Source organism: Pelodiscus sinensis, chromosome 3 (genome assembly GCF_052426305.1).
Source record: "Pelodiscus sinensis isolate ZL-2025 chromosome 3, ASM5242630v1, whole genome shotgun sequence".
Taxonomy (NCBI): domain Eukaryota; kingdom Metazoa; phylum Chordata; order Testudines; family Trionychidae; genus Pelodiscus; species Pelodiscus sinensis.
In genome coordinates this window covers 152,112,046-152,130,266 of record NC_143054.1, presented here as the reverse complement: position 1 = coordinate 152,130,266, position 18,221 = coordinate 152,112,046, and the positions used below count along the sequence as shown (strand labels likewise).

Here is an 18,221-nt window from a genome sequence, read left to right as displayed (position 1 = left end):
TATCAAACCATTTATCTGGTCACTTGGATGCCTTCCTCAGCCTGAGGGGGCTGGGCAAAGAGCACAGCTGCCTCAGGACCTAGCCATTTAAAAGGGCCCGGTGCTCCCGGCCGCTGCCACCATTACGGTGGAAATAGAACAACTGGAGCCACGGGCCCTTTAAATTGCCACTGACACCACTCTGGGCAGTGCATGGGGCAGTGCTGAAAAGCTGGGTCTAGCCTCCCCCAGCCAACTCCCCACTTCTGCCTGAGGGCCCAGAGCCACCCTCGCCTACCCATCCCACACACATCTTGCCCAGGGCCCAGCAAAGTTTGTCAGCCACCTTGGCCCTCCCTTTGGAGCATCTACACTGGACATCCACCCCAGGCTTACAAAGCAAGTTGTGACATACAGACTAACGACTTTTCCTCCTCACAATAGGGCCTCCCGACACCCATCGTGGGGAAGCAGAAAAACCTCCACTTTACCAAAGCCAAATGTGAGGTGAGGGAAAAATTCCTCCCTAGCTCTTTCCTTCTCTCCCCAAAAGAGGGAACCTACTGCAGTGCCAACAGCAGGACCTACCCAAGCCTGATATTCGCACCTTGAGGGAAGGGAGGGTGGGTGCTGCCTTGCTTGCTGCATGGAGAAAGGGCTTCCAATACCAGGGCTTGTACTTTTCAAACCCTTTTGTCCTTATGTTCTCAGGGGAAGGGGATGATGATGTCCTTTAAGTCCCTTGAAAAACAAACTATTTACATAATATCTACCACACAACAATGCATAGGATAAACAAACATTTTCCACATAACTATTTCTTGTTATTTTCTGCAATGCATATTTATTTATAAACTTACATTTTGTTTACAAGTAATCCACAGAATTATAGCACTTTCAGATTCTGTGTTAGGCTTCACAAATAAAACAACATATAAACTGAAGATATGTCTCTTATTTCAAAGGTCAAAGTTCCTTAGTCCAGACTGCCAAAGCTAACTCAGTGGGTCTATTTATTTAAGTGATAATTCCCTTTTCTTGCCTTCCTTCACCAGTATGATGCAGTGTCTGAGCTAAGGTTTAAACTTTTATTCTTGGAAGGAGTTCAGATATTACTACAATGAGCATCAACTTCATAACCCAGATGGCTTTTTTACTAGTGAGCGACTGCACAAAAAAACTGAGCAACAATGTCAAGAATAGCAACTTATTTAGACAATTCTTTCTTATTAGTAGAAGTGCACCATGTCAAATTCTTACTGTAAAACGGGAAAGCAAAAGAATCACCACAAAGAACAATTTTAAAGGCCTATGGTTCCATTATCAGAATTCTTAGACTACAGTAACACACCTTCCTAATGGTTCATTAGCGTCCCAAGTTCAGACATTTAAGACTGGAAGGCCAAAACCTCCTTAACTTCAACAACTTTACCAAGCCCACACAATTACCCAGGTCCTCTATGTGAAGAGGGTAGAACAAAAGATATATTAATACAAGACACCAAGCAGTTCCCACCATTTCAAGAGGAAGAGAATTACAGACCCATGAAAAAGCGGGTGGCAACTTGTCAAGCCATAATAGCTAAACTATCATAATCATCTCCATGTGATATTTCTGTGCAGGATCAAAAGGCATCTAAAAGACAACACTGGATGTGTTTCCTGAGGACTTCCAGAATGCTAGCAGTGTTTGTGCATGGACAGAAATAACACATACTTTGATACTATAAAGAAAAACATAAGAAGCAATAAAAATAGGCTCCACACAGTGAACCCACCTGAGCAGCAAAACAGGCCATAACAGAAGGAACTGTTTAGGGAAGGGGAAGTGTGTGTTTAGAAGACAAGTGAGACTCAAACTGCAATTATAGACAAATGTCCTATAGAGGGCAGAATACCTCTCATCTCTCAGGGACAGAGACAGGGGACTCCTGCACAAGAGCCCCAGAGAGGAGTGCAAGGCCCCTTCGCCTTTCATCTCTCAGGGAGTTCAAGTTGCTTTCTCTGAGTCAAGATTCATTTGTTAGCTTGTGTGTTTTATTTGCACTTATTGATAGTAAAATACAAATAAAATGGAGGGAAAACTGTAATAGTAACCAACAGAGCCAATGAATAGAAGCCCTGCTATGTGACATAGGCATAATCTACAACAACCAAGTAAGAAATGAGAACAGGCATGAATCTTACTAGGTCTCCTGTGTCATATCTTTATTACATTCTGTGCTTGGTCTACACTAAGGAGGACCATTTATAACCAATTCCTACCACTACTATTATGTTGACTAAAATACACAATGCAGAAAGGTACACTAATGCAAATCTTGAAACTTCTGAAGAAGTTTCAGAGTAGGTCATCCATTAGGTCATGGGAAACCAAAATATTAGATATTTTAGTGGTGACACTATCTTTTTCATCATTTCATGCTATTCATTCAAGTACATCAGTTATAATATGTTTTCAGATCTACTGATGAAAAGTGCAATACAAGAGCTAGGTACCATAACTTGTTGCGCAGACTTTTGTCCTAGTGTACATCCCAATAAAAACTGAATTTTTATGGCCACTTCTGGTAGCAAGAATGGAGGAAATACTATTAAATTCTGGAATGCTACAAATTAACATCTACAGAGAACTTACTATAGGTTCTTTCCATTAGCTGTCCACATGGGAAAAAGTCACACTGAGTAATGGACTGTTCACAGAAAAAGCCCCCCACAAACTAACACTGAAGGACTAAATTCTGACCTTTATAAAACCACATATAAAACGGATTAAAAACAGAAGTCATGAGGAGACCTTTCAAAGGTCCAAAGAACTCAACTTACTGGGACCTACAATAAAACAAACAAAATAAAATTCATTCTCTGTTATCCTGTTTGTGTGACAGCAGCACTAGCACATCTTTGGGTGCTTCTACATAACAGGCATTTGTGTCCCGTTCCCGCCCCCGCCCCCCCAATTTGGATTTTCCACAAAAAGCAACACATTTTCCACACCCTGGCAATTTATTTGGTCAAATTCATCATCTTTTAGCAAAGCTGGATTTTTTGCCAGAAGCCTAAGGCTACAGCTACAGTACAAGTTAGGAGTGTTATTTCCCTGCTCATGTATGCATAGTCATGCACTAGTGTGTTTAAATAACAGAGTAGCTGCAGTAGAAAAGGAAGAAGCAGTGGAAGGATAGCTGGGCTGTGATAAGTGCATACCCACAGGTTTTAGGCATCACTTTGGAGGACAGAACTGAAAATCAGAGGGATGTTCTTAACTTGCAGAATTGACAACAAAATGAAATTCAAAAAAAAGAGATGTAAAGGAAGAAAAACCAAATGCATTAATACAGATGTTAGGGCTGTTCCCCATGCTGCCACGCCAACTGCAGAAGGTGGAGGCCTGCAAGAGACCTTAAAATATCTTGCCTCTATAGGCACTGTTACAAAAACTCTACAGAGTCACAGATTCACTGACTTTGGGAGATATCTGCCACATCAAGTGATTTAATCCCTAAAAACCAGGATGAAACACTTGAATTTCTTCTCAAGGGGCACCCCAAGCTCCTTTGCCAGAAGAAAGCTTGAAAAAGAGAGAAACAAAAAACACAGAAAACAAACTCTCTCTGATAGCTGACCTTCCAGGCTAGGCCAGCACACACACAGGCCTCCTGTTACCTTCCAGGACACAAGAATCAAACCATTGCCTCAGAAGGAAAAAAAAAGTGATTGCATTAACAAAACAAAAAGGTATACTTGATAAAGTACACTTGGTTGCTTAATGTTACAGAGCAACCGAGGAAAGAGCAGATTAAAACACAGAGAAAAGAAATCTCTCTGGGTACAGCTTGGATATGGTAAATGGGGGGAGGCACAGAGGCACATGGATTTCACACAGAGAAGTTTTACCAAACAGCAAAATAAAGAAAAATAACCTGATCACAACTAAATATACATTTTCCCTCCACTTAGGACTGTACTGATCCACACTTTAAGGCCCAGTCCAGTCCTATGCCAATATTTTGCATAGGCATGGTAATTCTGGTTGATTATTTCATCTTGTTCCTCCCGCTGCTAACTTAGAACTCTCAGACAGAGAAAGGGCAGCAGAATTTAAATTTCAGCACTGTATCCTATTGGTTCTTCTGGCCCCCTCCCAACACCCTTAGCTACCTGAGTTTAACCCTTGAGTCATTGCGTGCTGGCCAGCTACCCTCCTATTCATCACAACAGAATAGGGATAGCTAGCTTGCCAGCAACACTGCTGAGAAAAATCTGAGTTGTGGTGGATCACACCCTCAAGATGAGCCAGCAATATGATGCTACAGCAGAAAAGCAAATGCATTTTAGGCTGCATTAACAGAGGCATAGCAGGCAAGGGATAGCACTGCTTTACTTGTTGCTGATTAAGTCTCAGATGTAGCACTATATTCAATTTTGCTTACCAGTGTACAAAAAGGATGTAGTTCTCTCTTGCCATAGAGGGCAGCACAAGAGGGGATGAATTCAAAATATTCCATAAGTGATTTAGATTAAATTTTTGGAACAGTTTCCTACCTGTAAGAACAGGAGGACAACTGAACAGATCTCCTAGGGAAATTGAGGAAGTTCCTTCACTGGAGCTTTTCAAAAGGAGGCTGGATAGCCATCTGTCTTGGAGGGTTTAGACACAACAAATCCTGCATCTTTGGCAGGAGATTAGACTAGATTACACTTACAGTACCTTCTAACCTTATGATTCTATGTCTGCATTCAGCAGAGCTCCAGTGCCAGTACTTACATACCTGTGACTATACTGTTATTTTATATTTGCACAAGCTCAAAAAGTATGTGTACACACAAGCAGGGGAATCAACCCCCTAGCTTGCCATGTAGACATAATCTAAGTGACCAAATGATTAACTATTTTTCCCAGTCTAAAAGCCTCAGAGCAGTAGCTGTGTAAATCCGTAACTTTAAAAACAACAAGTAGGTGCCAAGTAGTCCTGTGGCACCTTAGAGACTAATAAATAAAATAAAAATCTATATAAACATGGTCTAGTAGCATTTTATAGAATAACAAAACATGTAGATGGTATCATGAGCTTTCATGGGCACAGCCCACTTCTTCAGATGACCCGTCATCTGAAAAAGTGGGCTGTGCCCATGAAAGCTCATGATACCATCTACATGTTTTGTTAGTCTATAAAATGCTACCAGACAATTTGTTTTTTTAAAGTTTATCCTGTACAGATTAACTCTGCTACCCGCTGAAGTTTCTAAATTAAGATAGACAGACAGATGGATAAGCTTTCGTGGGCAAAACCAGATGAGATGATCTTGAGTCCAGAATAAAAGGGGGACCCTCAGAATAAAAAGAGAGAGGGAAAAAAAGTGCCTGTCAATTGCAGTCCCAATGCCAATGAGGCTAATTGAGTGGGCTGCAAATTTCCCATACTTAGCTTTTTTATTTTTCCCTGGTAGATGAAAACTTGATACATCTAGAAATAAGACTAAAATTAAATGACAACAGTCCTTACTTGCATAAGTGGCTAGAAATGTGCCATTAGGAATTATCGTACTGTTTGGCATACTGAAATGTTTATGTCAACAATTTAATACAGTATTACTAACTTAAAAATCTGAAAACTTTCTACACTTAAGCTCATCTGAAAAAGTGGGTTTTGTCCACGAAAGCTCATGATGATTTTTTTTTTAAACACACACACACACACACACACACACACACGGCTCGACAAATACAATCTACTTGCCACGGGTGAGTAGATTCGGGCGATCTGCGCATGTGCAGATCGCCGGACAGCGCGGCTGGCGAGCGGGGCTCGCCGCGGTTCAGCAAGCCCTGTATGTATGTATGTATGTATGTATGTATGTATGTATGTATACACACCCACACCAACTTACTTTTTTTTTCCTAAGGTGCCACAGGACTATTCGTTTTTTAAGTTACAGACTGATACAGCTATCCCTCTGAGATTTTTCAAACTCTTCTGTTTACACAACTGATTTTCATTGCTAGATTATCAAATGCCTATAACCTTCTTGCTATATCATATACCATCAAAATCTTGCCTGAGGAATGAGCATTGGGGAAAGCCTCCTCAACTGGTTTGCCCCAGTCTAAGAATCAGGGAGGAGATGCCAGAATCTATTATGGATACAGAAAAAGTAACATCCCAAAGGAAGAATTATATAAAATGCATAAGTATCTCAGCTCAAAGGAGAGTGGCTAGAACCAGGGAGGGGAGGGGGGCAAGGGGAGTAAAAAACCATCCTTAAAGTAGAGCTTGAATATTGGCAATTCAGAAAGAAAGGGATAGGAAAGCACTGACTGAGAGGACTTGTAAGAGAATGGGGTATTTTTTGTGTTTATACTAAGATTATAGGACACTGGAAAAAACATCCGCCTCTCTCTTCCCCCCCAATTTCATTGACAATGGCTCTCCCAAAGGCGGCACAACCTAATGAAGCATGAGGTTTATTTTTTATGTGCTAACAACTAAGAGTGGTGAGGAAACTATTGTACATTTTCTAGCTTGTGAAGCAGGAATAAAAGACCAAGAATTAGCAATTTTTTCAGAATGCTATTTAGAGTATGCCCACTGTAAATGAAAGAACATTGTACATGAAGTCATAATTTTCAATTTCTTTTCCAACTGAAAAGGGAATAACTCATATCTTTGCATAGGCCTTCTTTGTATGTTCTAAATGTAGTTCACTTAAAAAAAACCTGAAGAATAAGGGAATTGGACTGTGACATCTACTTTATGAAAACTGCTTCATTTCCTTCATTTAGGAGATCTTTTTCTTTATGCTATCTTTGGGAATCTAGGTGCTCTTCTGAAAATTCGTTGTTCCTTCTCAATGAGAAATCCTGTTGCTATAGCCATAAACATTATCCAAGTTTTTTAAATACTACAATCAGAAATCCCATTTTGGTCTCTTGACCTATTATCTTTGTCATTACAATCTCTAAGGACTTTAACAAGATCTGTTATAGGGTCTAGGAAATACATTTTACTGCCAAAATGGTTATATTAACTTACTGATTTACAGAATCTGTAAATTGTTTTTGATGTTCTAGAAGCCTACGTGACTGTAGCCAGACAGGAACCCCCCTGTAACATCCATTTTTGCTTGCCTGGAGCATACAGGGCACACAGAGCAGAAGGCCCAGGCTGTGTGACCGTGAATGACTATAAATAGAGATATGCCAATTGCTGACCAAGAGGCTGCCAAGGAGTGTCCTTGACTCAAACCCATATTGATCCAAACACACAGCCGTCCGCAGGGGGAGGAATCTCTCACCCAGTAAAAGAATATCCGGCACTCCTAATTTAGCTATCTTCCTCTCTTGCAAGTGTAAATTAACTTGAAACTTGCTTGTAAGAACTGGCGCCACAAAACGGACCAGTACAATTTGGCCTCTTAGATAAGAAAAGAGGATACAGGCCCCCAGGGATATAAAGATGGGTCCAGCAGCACATTTACTCCGAGTGTCAATCTACCATCTATCTGCTGGTCGGGTTAGGTGTTTGATCTCCCAAGGTTCCAAGGGGACGCCCACCTCGTATTCGTCTTTCCTAGGAATTGAGAGACCGGCCCTGGCCTGACACGCTGGAGTCGAGAGGCACAGAAAGGGGTAAAAATTGTACCTGGATGTGGTCCTTTGTTTTAAGTGTACACATAGATTTAGAGCTCTTTAAAGATTAAGCTGTCACTTGGTACCATTATTTCTACTTTCTATCTTTATTTTCTTTGTAACTATTTTTTTTTAAATCTATATTTGCTAGCAGTTAAGAAATAGAGCAATAGCCATTGTAACCATATGCTTTTATAAGTCTTTTTAATAAACCTGTAACTGTTTAAGCTTTAACCTGACTCCTTCAGTTGCTGTAACAGAACCAAGCACAATTTAAAAGAACTTCAGCCGGTCAAAAAAGGACAGGCATAGGAAGAGCTTGGGCGTTTGGATTTGTGTCACTCCCAGGTGGCAGATCCGTTGGGGCACCTCTCAGTCTTTCCCAGGCTGCCCGCTGCAAAGGAATCTTGCATTCTAGCAGCTAAAATCTGAGGTGTAATAAGCTCTTTCTATAAAGGGGTGTCTGTTGGCCTGCTGGCTACCCTCTGCGACGGGACCCCGGTCCTAGCAGTAAAGACATGGACGTTAAACCTTTTTTCAGAAACACACACACACACACACACACACACACACACACACACACACACACTCACTCACTCACTCTGCCCTGACCGTCGGCTGACATTCTCTAATACTGGAGAACCAGAGTTCTGAGACAGCTGCAATTCAGAATTCTGACACAAAATTATAAAAAGTCAGGAGTGGGAGTAACCCTTTTTGATAGACAGTGAAAGTAGTCAAAAAGTCTCTTCCTCACTAAAAATAAATCCAACTCACACCAGAAGAGAACCTAAACCAATTTCTTGTTACAGGTCTGCTGAGGAAATACAAAAAAAGTCTAGGAAAACTGACCATATTAAATTTCTACACAGAATGGAAATTTAACAAAACCTTGTAAAAGATGTGTACACTATGCGTTATTTTCGAAAGAGGATATGCAAATTCCTGTGGAAGATATTTGCATATCTTCTTCCAATCTCACTTTTGAAAGTGGGTCTTTCGAAAGTGAAAGTAGTCTGGATGTGTTTTCGGAAAACAAATCCTTTTTTTTGAAAAAAAATGCTCTTCCTTTAAAAAAAAAAAAAAAAAAAAAAGAGGTTTATGCAGTTTTTTGAAAAATGGTTTTTTCCCCCAAAACTCCCCCACATCCAGACTACTTTAATTTTCGAACAACCCGCTTTTGAAAGTGAGATCCTACGGAATTTGCATATCCTCTTTCAAAAATAATGCATAGTTTAGACATACCATATATGCAACTTCCAGAACAAAATCATATGGCACAGAAATACAAGTTCAAATCTGGACACATCCACATATTTCAGAGGGAGAGAATATTGATAGCATCTCAGCAGTACTGAAAAAAAAAAAAAAAACACACAAATTCCTGCCTTTCAGAGATATCTATGAGGTCTGATAACGAAGACAATTGTTTTTTCCTATATTGACTGTTTCTTCCACCTTGTTCCACGAGCATATTTTGTGTGAAGATTTAGTCCTAACCAAATGGTGGCATTACTTCAAAAATATTTCAGATGGTTTCTTGCATTTTGCACGGTGTCAATTTAGATTTCAAAAATGCCTTTCAGCTTGTTTCATTTCATGCAAACATATTAGGTCAGCCTTCACTATGTAACTAAAGAACTGTGCTGCACTGGTTGCCTTTTTGCACTCTCTGTGTTATTCATTGGCAGAATTGTTGCTAAAGGGCCAAATCAGAACTTAGTCAACTAGTGCTATGGCAGTCCTGGGGTGAGCCTCAGGTCACTTCTGCCACTTGAGATTTGTAAGGACAGCCCCTTGGATTTCATTACATTTTGTTCCTACATTGTACCATGGAGACATTCATCTGGCTGTATTTCAAGGTTTGTTTCTTGCATGAATGCCCAACTCTTTCCTCAGTCTTGTCTGGAATCCAAGAATCTCTACTCTTGTTGTCAGAGTGCATAACATACATAAAAACATCACAGAATAGCTATGATGAACACAGATATAAAATAGATGCGTTTGAGGCATGATATACGGAGTTATCAAAAGGAAGAGTCTCTATTTTTGCAATACTTTTGCAAAAAGTCACAGAATCGCCAGGCTCTTGTTACAGTTCAAAAGCAAAAACCCCACAGGGAGCACAGAGCCAGCGGGGACTCCTCCATTGGCGCAGGACCTCAGCCTTTGCAATTTACAAGAACCCCAATGGGGCTCTTGTACATTTCAAAAGGAAGCCCTAAAGGGAACATGGGGCCAACAGGGGAGTCCCCCACTGGCCCTACACTCCTGGTGGGGCTTTTGCTTTTGAAATGTACAAGAGCTCCACCGGGGCTCTTATACACTTCAAAAGCAGAATTACAGCAGAACCAGCATGAGTGGAGACTTCTTCAGTCCCTACTCGCACCATTTTCCACTGGGTCTCTACCTCCCCTGCCCCCCGTGGAGATGGTGCTGAGGGAAATTGGCTTTTTGGCAAGTCCCCCCAGCACCAGCTCCTGCTCCCCCCACTTACTGCCACTCTCTGATAGAGGTAGCAAGAGGGGGGAAGTGACTAGTCACATCACTAGTCATCTATCCGATAAGCATAAGCTTATCAACTAGTCACTTGCATCCTTGTTCTGGATATGCTCCTCATAGAACCTGGGTACTTTTCAATGTAATATATTAAGTTTCCTATTGGAACTACATACAGGCAGCCCCTGACTTGTGATGCAATAAGTTCCTGGGGAAGCGCTGCAAGTCGGGGGCATTGTAACTCGAACTCGCATTTACGATAGGTGTCGTGCACCGTTGTAAATGCGGGCCGAGGACATAGGTCAGGGGGGTTTCGGCCCCTTCCGCACTTACAAAAATTATTGTAAGTGCGAGGCGTGGGGGAGTGGGGGAGAGTGTCGCAACTCGGGCCATCACAAAGGCGGGGGGGTTTCCTGTATCCGAGTTCAAACCTGGGGTCCCATTGGGAAAACAAGGCTATTAAAATAAGAGGTAGAAGCTAAGGAAGGAAGGAAGGGTTTTGAAGACACTTATGGATAACATTGAATAAAAGTTCCCTTTTTGCTTAAGACCTAAAGGCATGATATTTAAAAGATATCAAAATGATAGGCATTGGTCAGAGTCTCACAATATTAAAAGTAGCGATGTAAAAGGTTAATTGGTAAGCCTCATCCTTAACAGTTACATTCTGGGGCTCCCCAGGAGCAGCTGCTGGGGAGCTGGATGCAGAACCTGCAGCAAAGCCGGAACCCCTTGCTGGCCCCACTCCCAGGGGGCGGCATCGCTGCATATTCTGCAGTATAAAGCAACCCTGCAGTTTGTGTAACTGACAACATTTTTGATGTTTACATGATTGCCTTTTTAAACGACTTTTTATATCCCAAATTAAAATGCTGATGTAGGAAAAATGTATGCATTATCTGAAAAATACATTTTGTTTCTGTTTCCTCGAAAAACATATCAGCTTTTGAAAAAAAACACAATTTATTAACTAAATGCTTTAATTCAACTCACCTGCCAATGCTGAGTCACAGCATTCCATACTCCCACCTTTCCTGTATGACTAGTAGCCACCAGCTGGTTGCCAATGAAGAAGAGAGCATCTACAGGGACTCCAAGACTGAAGACTCCTACAAAAAACAGTCCATGAAGCTTGTTTTCAGAATAAAAACGGGGTGGAAAAAAAAAAAAACAGTAAAAATGGACTCTGTCTCCTCCCTTTAGATATATAATGAATTTGACCAATTGCCACAGTAAGCCCCGATTCTAAATCAAAGGCATCTTTTCATGATCAGCCAATCATAGAAACTGCAAGAAGCTCCCCCCTCTTGCCTCTCAAAAATGACAGCCCAGAATGCATGAGCATCTCAATAATAATAATTATAATAATAAACCAATTTGCTAATAAAAATATCAGTATGATGAAAGCTGTTCAATCAATAATTAAGATATTTGAAGCAGTACTACAGAAGCAATAGGCCCTTATTTTTTCCTTTTTTCAAGTCTTACACCTACTGATCCTGTTTAAATATATTTTTCCACACATTTGTCTTTACCACTGAGTGCTACTGGTACTTTCACTAGCATTCACTTGTCACTACTGTGACTGCTGGAAAAAGATCAAAAGGGGCTCACAATACAAAAAACAGATGTTTAATTTTCTGAATTCTCACTCATCACATGATTAGGAAACGGTGTCAACCTAATTAGGGCAGCTGACTCATTCCACTTCACTGCATACTTATTAGATACTTCTAGTGGCACTAAGATGTCACAGTGGCATTCAGGCTCGGTCTACACCATGAACTTACATTGATATAACTACGTTACCCAGGAATATGAAAAATCCACATCCCCGAGCAATGTATTTATCCCAACCTAATCTTCAGTGCAGACAGCACTATGGCAACATTTGGCTTCTCTTCAACTTAGCAACATAGTTATTGCCCCTCGCAGAGGTAGATTAACTATGCCAACAGGAAAAATTTGCCCTTTGGAGTAGTAGCATCTGCACTGTAGCAGTGCAGCTGCACCATTGTAGCATTTTAAGTGTGGACCTGCCCTCAATCTCCCATTCAGGGCATAATATGACCGGTATTGATTGACATGCTTAAATTAGTGTATGATAATATTTAGTACAAAATCAGACTGATCGTGAAGAGTCACAGCAAATCAACATTGAAGAGTTTTCGTAGTTCTCCAAGTTTGTTTTCTTGGGGGTGATTTGGAAGGATGCTTGCCAGCTAGATCAATCGTGTATACTGCCATGTAACAAGAAACAACAATGCTAAATACAGTATGGTTGTAAATATAAACCTATCTTCTTTCATTATTAAACTCATCATTGCTTACTAGAACACATACACTGACAAAAAGGAGTTTCTCAGTCTACACTTGTCTACTGACATTTATACTAAGTTACACAAAGATCTCACACAGCTACTTAAATGTTTTAATAAATAATATATAGAGGTACATGTCCAAAAGCTATGCAAATGCCTATATTAAAACTCAACAGAAATCCCTTGAAGTTAAACACTGAAAATTCTCAAAACTTTATTTGGACAAATTTAAACGACAAAAATCAAGATGCTGTTTCAAACAAAAGAATAATAGTCTACTATGCTCTATGATGGCAGTCTGTAAGTTTGTGCACTAGTCATGATGCCAAAAGATTTTTCAGGTCATGGGAGATCATCTCTGATGCAAATTATATTCAGCAGTACCAGGCACATAAAACCAGGCAATAATAAAAAAAAAAAAAAAAGGGAAACAACTAGAATTGATTACTCCAGAGAAGGATAAGGTTCAGGGAAATCAAGGAAGACAGCTTGAATGGTCTGAAGGAATTTAAAATGTCACTCCTGCTTAGGCTCAACAATCTTGACGGCCATCTACAGGGAAGACGATGGTATAAGAAATGACAGGTTCCTGTCTTAAGGGGCCCTCTCAGTAAAACACTGCTTATAGCAGCAATCCAGTAGTGGTGTCCTACGTAACTAATATTGAAAGGAGTACAGCCTCTGGGAGAGCTCTATCATGGAGATGCCAGCCCTTGCAATTTTCTGTGGATAGTGTTGTCAGATTCTGAAGAGCATTTGTAACAACAAATTGTTTCTTTTACAGGACATGGAAAAACTACTGCTTTACTATCCCAAGGCCCAGCTGCAAACATTTGACTGTGTAGAGAAATAGGCCAGTAAAACTATTTTATTGTTGGGTTACTAGATTGCTTAGTTTAATTGAATTGGTGGAAGTGGGGAATCCTACACATTTGAACTGTAACAGCAATTTGGAAACAGAAGTGTGGAACACTTAGTCTGTAATATTAACAAGCACACATAATACAGTTAGATAGAATGTTTCAAATTAAAACATGGAAATTTTCATAAATGTTTGGATTCTTCTAAAATTTTCCATGTTCAAAAATATGGTAGCAACTTCCCACAAAAAAATTTAGGCTGTTGATTGCTCTGCAAAATATTTTTCTTTTTCTGGTTTCTGTTTTTAGTTGTTTTATTGACATTTGGTCCTAATAGGACATTGTTTTATTGACATTTGGTCCTAATAACTGGTCCTAATAGGAGAGGCAGACCTCAGAGCATGGGTTCCCAAACTGGGGGGGCGTGTCCCCCTGAAGGGGCATGAAGAAATTCCAGGGGGGGCCACAAGACAACCCAGCCCTCCTCTCCCCCCCCCCCAATCAACCCTCTCCCCCAAGTTTGCTGCTATTTTTATTCTTCGGCCCTGGTCAGTTCCTTTTTTCCCCCCTCAAGTTTTGCTGCTATTTGGTGGGGGGGAGGGGAGAAGAAGAGGGCCTGAGGGTTTCTCAAAAATGAAAAAGGGGGCATGAAGCCAAAAAGTTTGGGAACCACTGTCATTGAGAATGGGTTTATTGATATAGTAGATTGGTGCAAAACTGGTCTACAGAAACTAAGCCATGCTGCACTGGACAGGGAAAGATGGAAGGAAATAGTGAGGGAGGCATTGGACACCAATGGGCATTGAGCCCATGGTTGTTGATGATGATGAATTTTAACTGGCCTACTTAGACACACAGCAAGATCTTTTCTAATCTGAAATATTGTTTTCATAATTTTCAGATGTCACAATATATAAAAAAATGTGTTTTCAAAAACTTTTCCAAACAAAAGATATACTGCCATGTAACATTAAACATGTTTTTGAATTTCTGCACCTTGGTATGTAGAATATTTGAAGAGTGGGCGGGGGGGAAGGGGAGAAATTTTTGCAGGTATCAGAAACTATTTTAGCTACAGTAATCCAAAAATAATCATGTGTTGACATAAGCAGCAATAGTATAGCTATGGCTACAATGGCAATTACAGCTAGCTTTATAAACACACCCTAGGCTTCTCCAGAGTTTAATAATTTCTTTGAAAAAGGAAAGGTCATATAATGAAATCTCACAGACCCCTCTATGCTTTCACTGATGAGAGAAAGGAAATTTTAAAAATTCTATTTTTTTTGTGTTCAGATTGTGTCAGCTGTCTTGGACTCAACGCAAATTGTACTGTAGGCTAGGGATCATAGAATACTAAGACTGGAAGGGACCTCGAGAGGTCATCGAGTCCAGTCCCCCGCCCTCATGGCAGGACCAAATACCATCTAGACCATCCCTGACAGACACCTATCCAACCTACTCTTAAATATCTCCACAAATGGAGATTCCACAATCTTCCTGGGCAATTTATTCCAGTGTCTGACTACACTGACAGTTAGGAACTTTTTCCTAATATCCAACCTAAACCTCCCTTGCCCATTGCTTCTTGTTCTATCCTCAGAGGCCAAGATGAACAAGTTTTCTCCCTCCTTCTTATGACACCCTTTTAGATATCTGAAAACTGCTATCATGTCCCCCCTCAATCGTCTCTTTTCTAAACTAAACAACCCCAATTCCTTCAGTCTTCCCTCATAGGTCATGTTCTCTAGACCTTTAATTATTCTCAGTGCTCTTCTCTGGACCCTCTCCAATTTCTCCACATCTTTCTTGAAATGCGGTGCCCAGAACTGGACACAATACTCCAACTGAGGCTTAACCAGCACAGAGTAGAGAGGAAGAATGACTTCTCGTGTCTTGCTCACAACACACCTGTTAATGCATCCCAGAATCATGTTTGCTTTCTTTGCAACAGCATCACACTGCTGACTCATATTCAACTTGTGGTCCACTATAACCCCTAGATCGCTTTCTGCCATACTCTTTCCCAGACAGTCACTTCCCATTCTACATGTATGAAACTGATTGTTCCTTCCTAAGTGGAGAACTTTGCATTTGTCTTTATTAAACTTCATCCTATTTACCTCAGACCATTTCTCCAATTTGTCCAGGTCATTTTGAATTATTACACTATCCTCCAGATTAGTCGCAACCCCTCCCAGCTTGGTATCATCTGCAAACTTAATAAGCGTACTTTCTATACCAATATCTAAATCGTTGATGAAGATATTGAACAGAGCCAGTCCCTAAACAGACCACCACGGAATCCCACTTGTTATGCCTTTCTAGCAGGATTGTGAACAATTAATAACTACTCTGAGTATGGTTATCCAGCCAGTTATGCACCCACCTTATAGTAGCCCCTTCTGAGTTGTATTTACCTAGTTTATTGATAAGAAGATCATGCAAGATCGTATCAAACGCCTTACTAAAGTCTAGGTATACCACATCCACCGCTTCTCCCTTATCCACAAGACTCACTATCCTATTAAAGAAAGCTATCAGATTGGTTTGACATGATTTGTTCTTTACAAATCCATGCTGGCTGTTCCCTATCACCTTGCCACTTTCCAAGTGTTTACAGATGATTTCCTTACGTACTTGCTCCATTATCTTCCCTGGCACAGAAGTTAAACTAACAGGTCTGTAGTTCCCTGGGTTATTCTTATTTCCCTTTTTATAGATGGGCACTATATTTGCCCTTTTCCAGTCCTCTGGAATCTCTCCTGTCTCCCATGATTTTCCAAAGATGATAACTAGAGGCTCAGATACCTCCTCTATCAGCTCCTTGGGTATTCTAGGATGTAGTTCACCAGGCCCTGGTGACTTGCAGGCATCTAACTTTTCTAGGTGATTTTTGACTTGTTCTTTTTTTATTTTACCTTCTAGAACTACCCCCTTCCCACTAGTATTCACTATGTTAGGCATTCCTACAGACTTCTCAGTGAAGACCGAAACAAAGAAGTCATTGAGCATCTCTGCCATTTCCAAGTTTCCTATTACTGTTTCTCCCTCCTCACTGACTAGTGGGCCTACCCTCTCCTTGGTCTTCCTCTTGCTTCTAATGTATTTATCAAAAGTCTTCTTGTTTCCCTTTATTCCGGTAGCTAGTTTGAGCTCATTCTGTGCCTTTGCCTTTCTAATTTTGCCCCTGCATTCCTGTGCTGTTTGCCTATATTCATCCTTTGTAATTGTCCTACTTTCCATTTTTTATGGGGCTCCTTTATTTTTAGATCATGCAAGATCTCATGGTTAAGCCAAGGCGGTCTTTTGCTGTATTTTCTACCTTTCCGACACATCGGAATACCTTGCTTTGGGGCCCTTAACAATGTCCCTTTGAAAAACTGCCAACTCTCCTCAGTTGTTTCTCCCCCCCCCCCTCAGTCTCGATTCCCATGGGACCTTACCTATCAGCTCTCTGAGCTTACCAAAATCCGCCTTCCTGAAATCCATTGTCTCTATTTTGCTGTTCTCCCTTCTACCCTTCCTTAGAATTGTGAACTCTATGATTTCATGATCACTTTCACTCAAGCTGCCTTCCACTTTCAAATTCTCAACCAATTCTTCCCTATTTGTTAGGATCAAATCTAGAACAGCTTCCCCCCGGTAGCTTTTTCAACCTTCTGAAATAAAAAGTTGTCTCTAATGTAGCCGAAGAACTTATTGGATAATCTGTGCCCAATAAGTAGGTGGCCTGTAGTAGACTCCTAGCATGATATCACCCTTGTTTTTAATCCCTTTTAGCTTAATCCAGAGACTCTCAATACTTCTGTCTCCTATGTCTCCACCTCACTCCAAGGCCGTGTCCAGACTCAGGGGTTTTTTCGGGAAAAGTAGCCTTTTCCCGAAAAAACTTCCCCTGCACCCAGACTCAAGCCGCGTTCTTTCGAAATTATTTCGAAAGAACGCGGCTTTTCTTTCGATGGCGGTAAACCTCATTTCACGAGGAAGAACGCCTTCTTTCGAAAGTTCCTCTTTCGAAAGAAGGCGTTCTTCAATGTAAAGAGGCCGTCTTCGAAAGAGAGCATCCAGACTCGCTGGGTGCTCTCTTTCGAAAAAGCAGATTTTTCTTTTGAAAGATCCGCCTGCAGTCTAGACGCGATCTTTCGAAAGAGGCTCTTTCGAAAGAAGCCTGCAGTCTAGACATAGCCCAAGTGTGTTCATTTTTAATGTATAAGGCAACACCTCCTCCCTTTTTTCCCTGTCTATCCTTCCTGAGCAAGCTGTACCCTTCCATACAAACGTTCCAATCATGTGTATTATCCCACCAAGTTTCTGTGATGCCAAAAATGTCATAATTGTACTTATTTATTAGCACTTCCAGTTCTTCCTGCTTATTTCCCATACTTCTCGCATTTGTATATAGGCATCTAAGATCCTGATTTGACCTTGCCTTCCAGTTTTGCCCTGATCCTCCTTTCTCTCTGCCATTATAGCCCACGCTCCCTCCCATTTCCGACCCATCTCCCAGGTCTCCATGTTCTCCGCTTAAATGTTAAATATAGATTAATGGGCTAATCGAACAGTCAATGCTACAAGCGAAAGTACTGCAGGGAGCACAGGGCCAGCAGGGGATTCAAGCAGTCCTCTGTTAGCTCCACGTTCCCCGACGTTTCAAAGTGGCAGCTACATGTGGAGCCCAGGGTCTGGCTCTTTGCCACTTTGAACCACCCCTTCTACTCCCCTGTGCCTCTTTCTGATAAAGGCAACAGCAGAGGAAGAGGGGGAGCAACTAGTCAACTATCTGATAAGTCAAATGCTTATCAGATAGTTGACTAGTCGGTCACATGCCTAGTGTAAATGTTCAGGCTCTGAGACCAACCCACCTGCCACACCAGATTTTGGAGCCCAGGCTCCATACTGAGCTCAAACTCTACACTGCAATTTTTAGCC

The 18,221-nt window shown here is 41.0% G+C and overlaps 1 protein-coding gene across 2 annotated transcripts in view; it reads right to left on the bottom strand.

Moving 5' to 3' along the window:
• Nucleotides 1-18,221, bottom strand: part of KCTD3 (potassium channel tetramerization domain containing 3) — a 76,564-nt gene that overhangs the window by 20,924 nt on the left and 37,419 nt on the right. For both annotated transcript variants that reach the window (XM_006137347.5, XM_006137346.5), the window contains exon 10: nt 11,102-11,217. In XM_006137347.5, the coding sequence (XP_006137409.2) occupies nt 11,102-11,217 (116 nt within the window). The remainder of the gene's footprint in view (nt 1-11,101; nt 11,218-18,221) is intronic.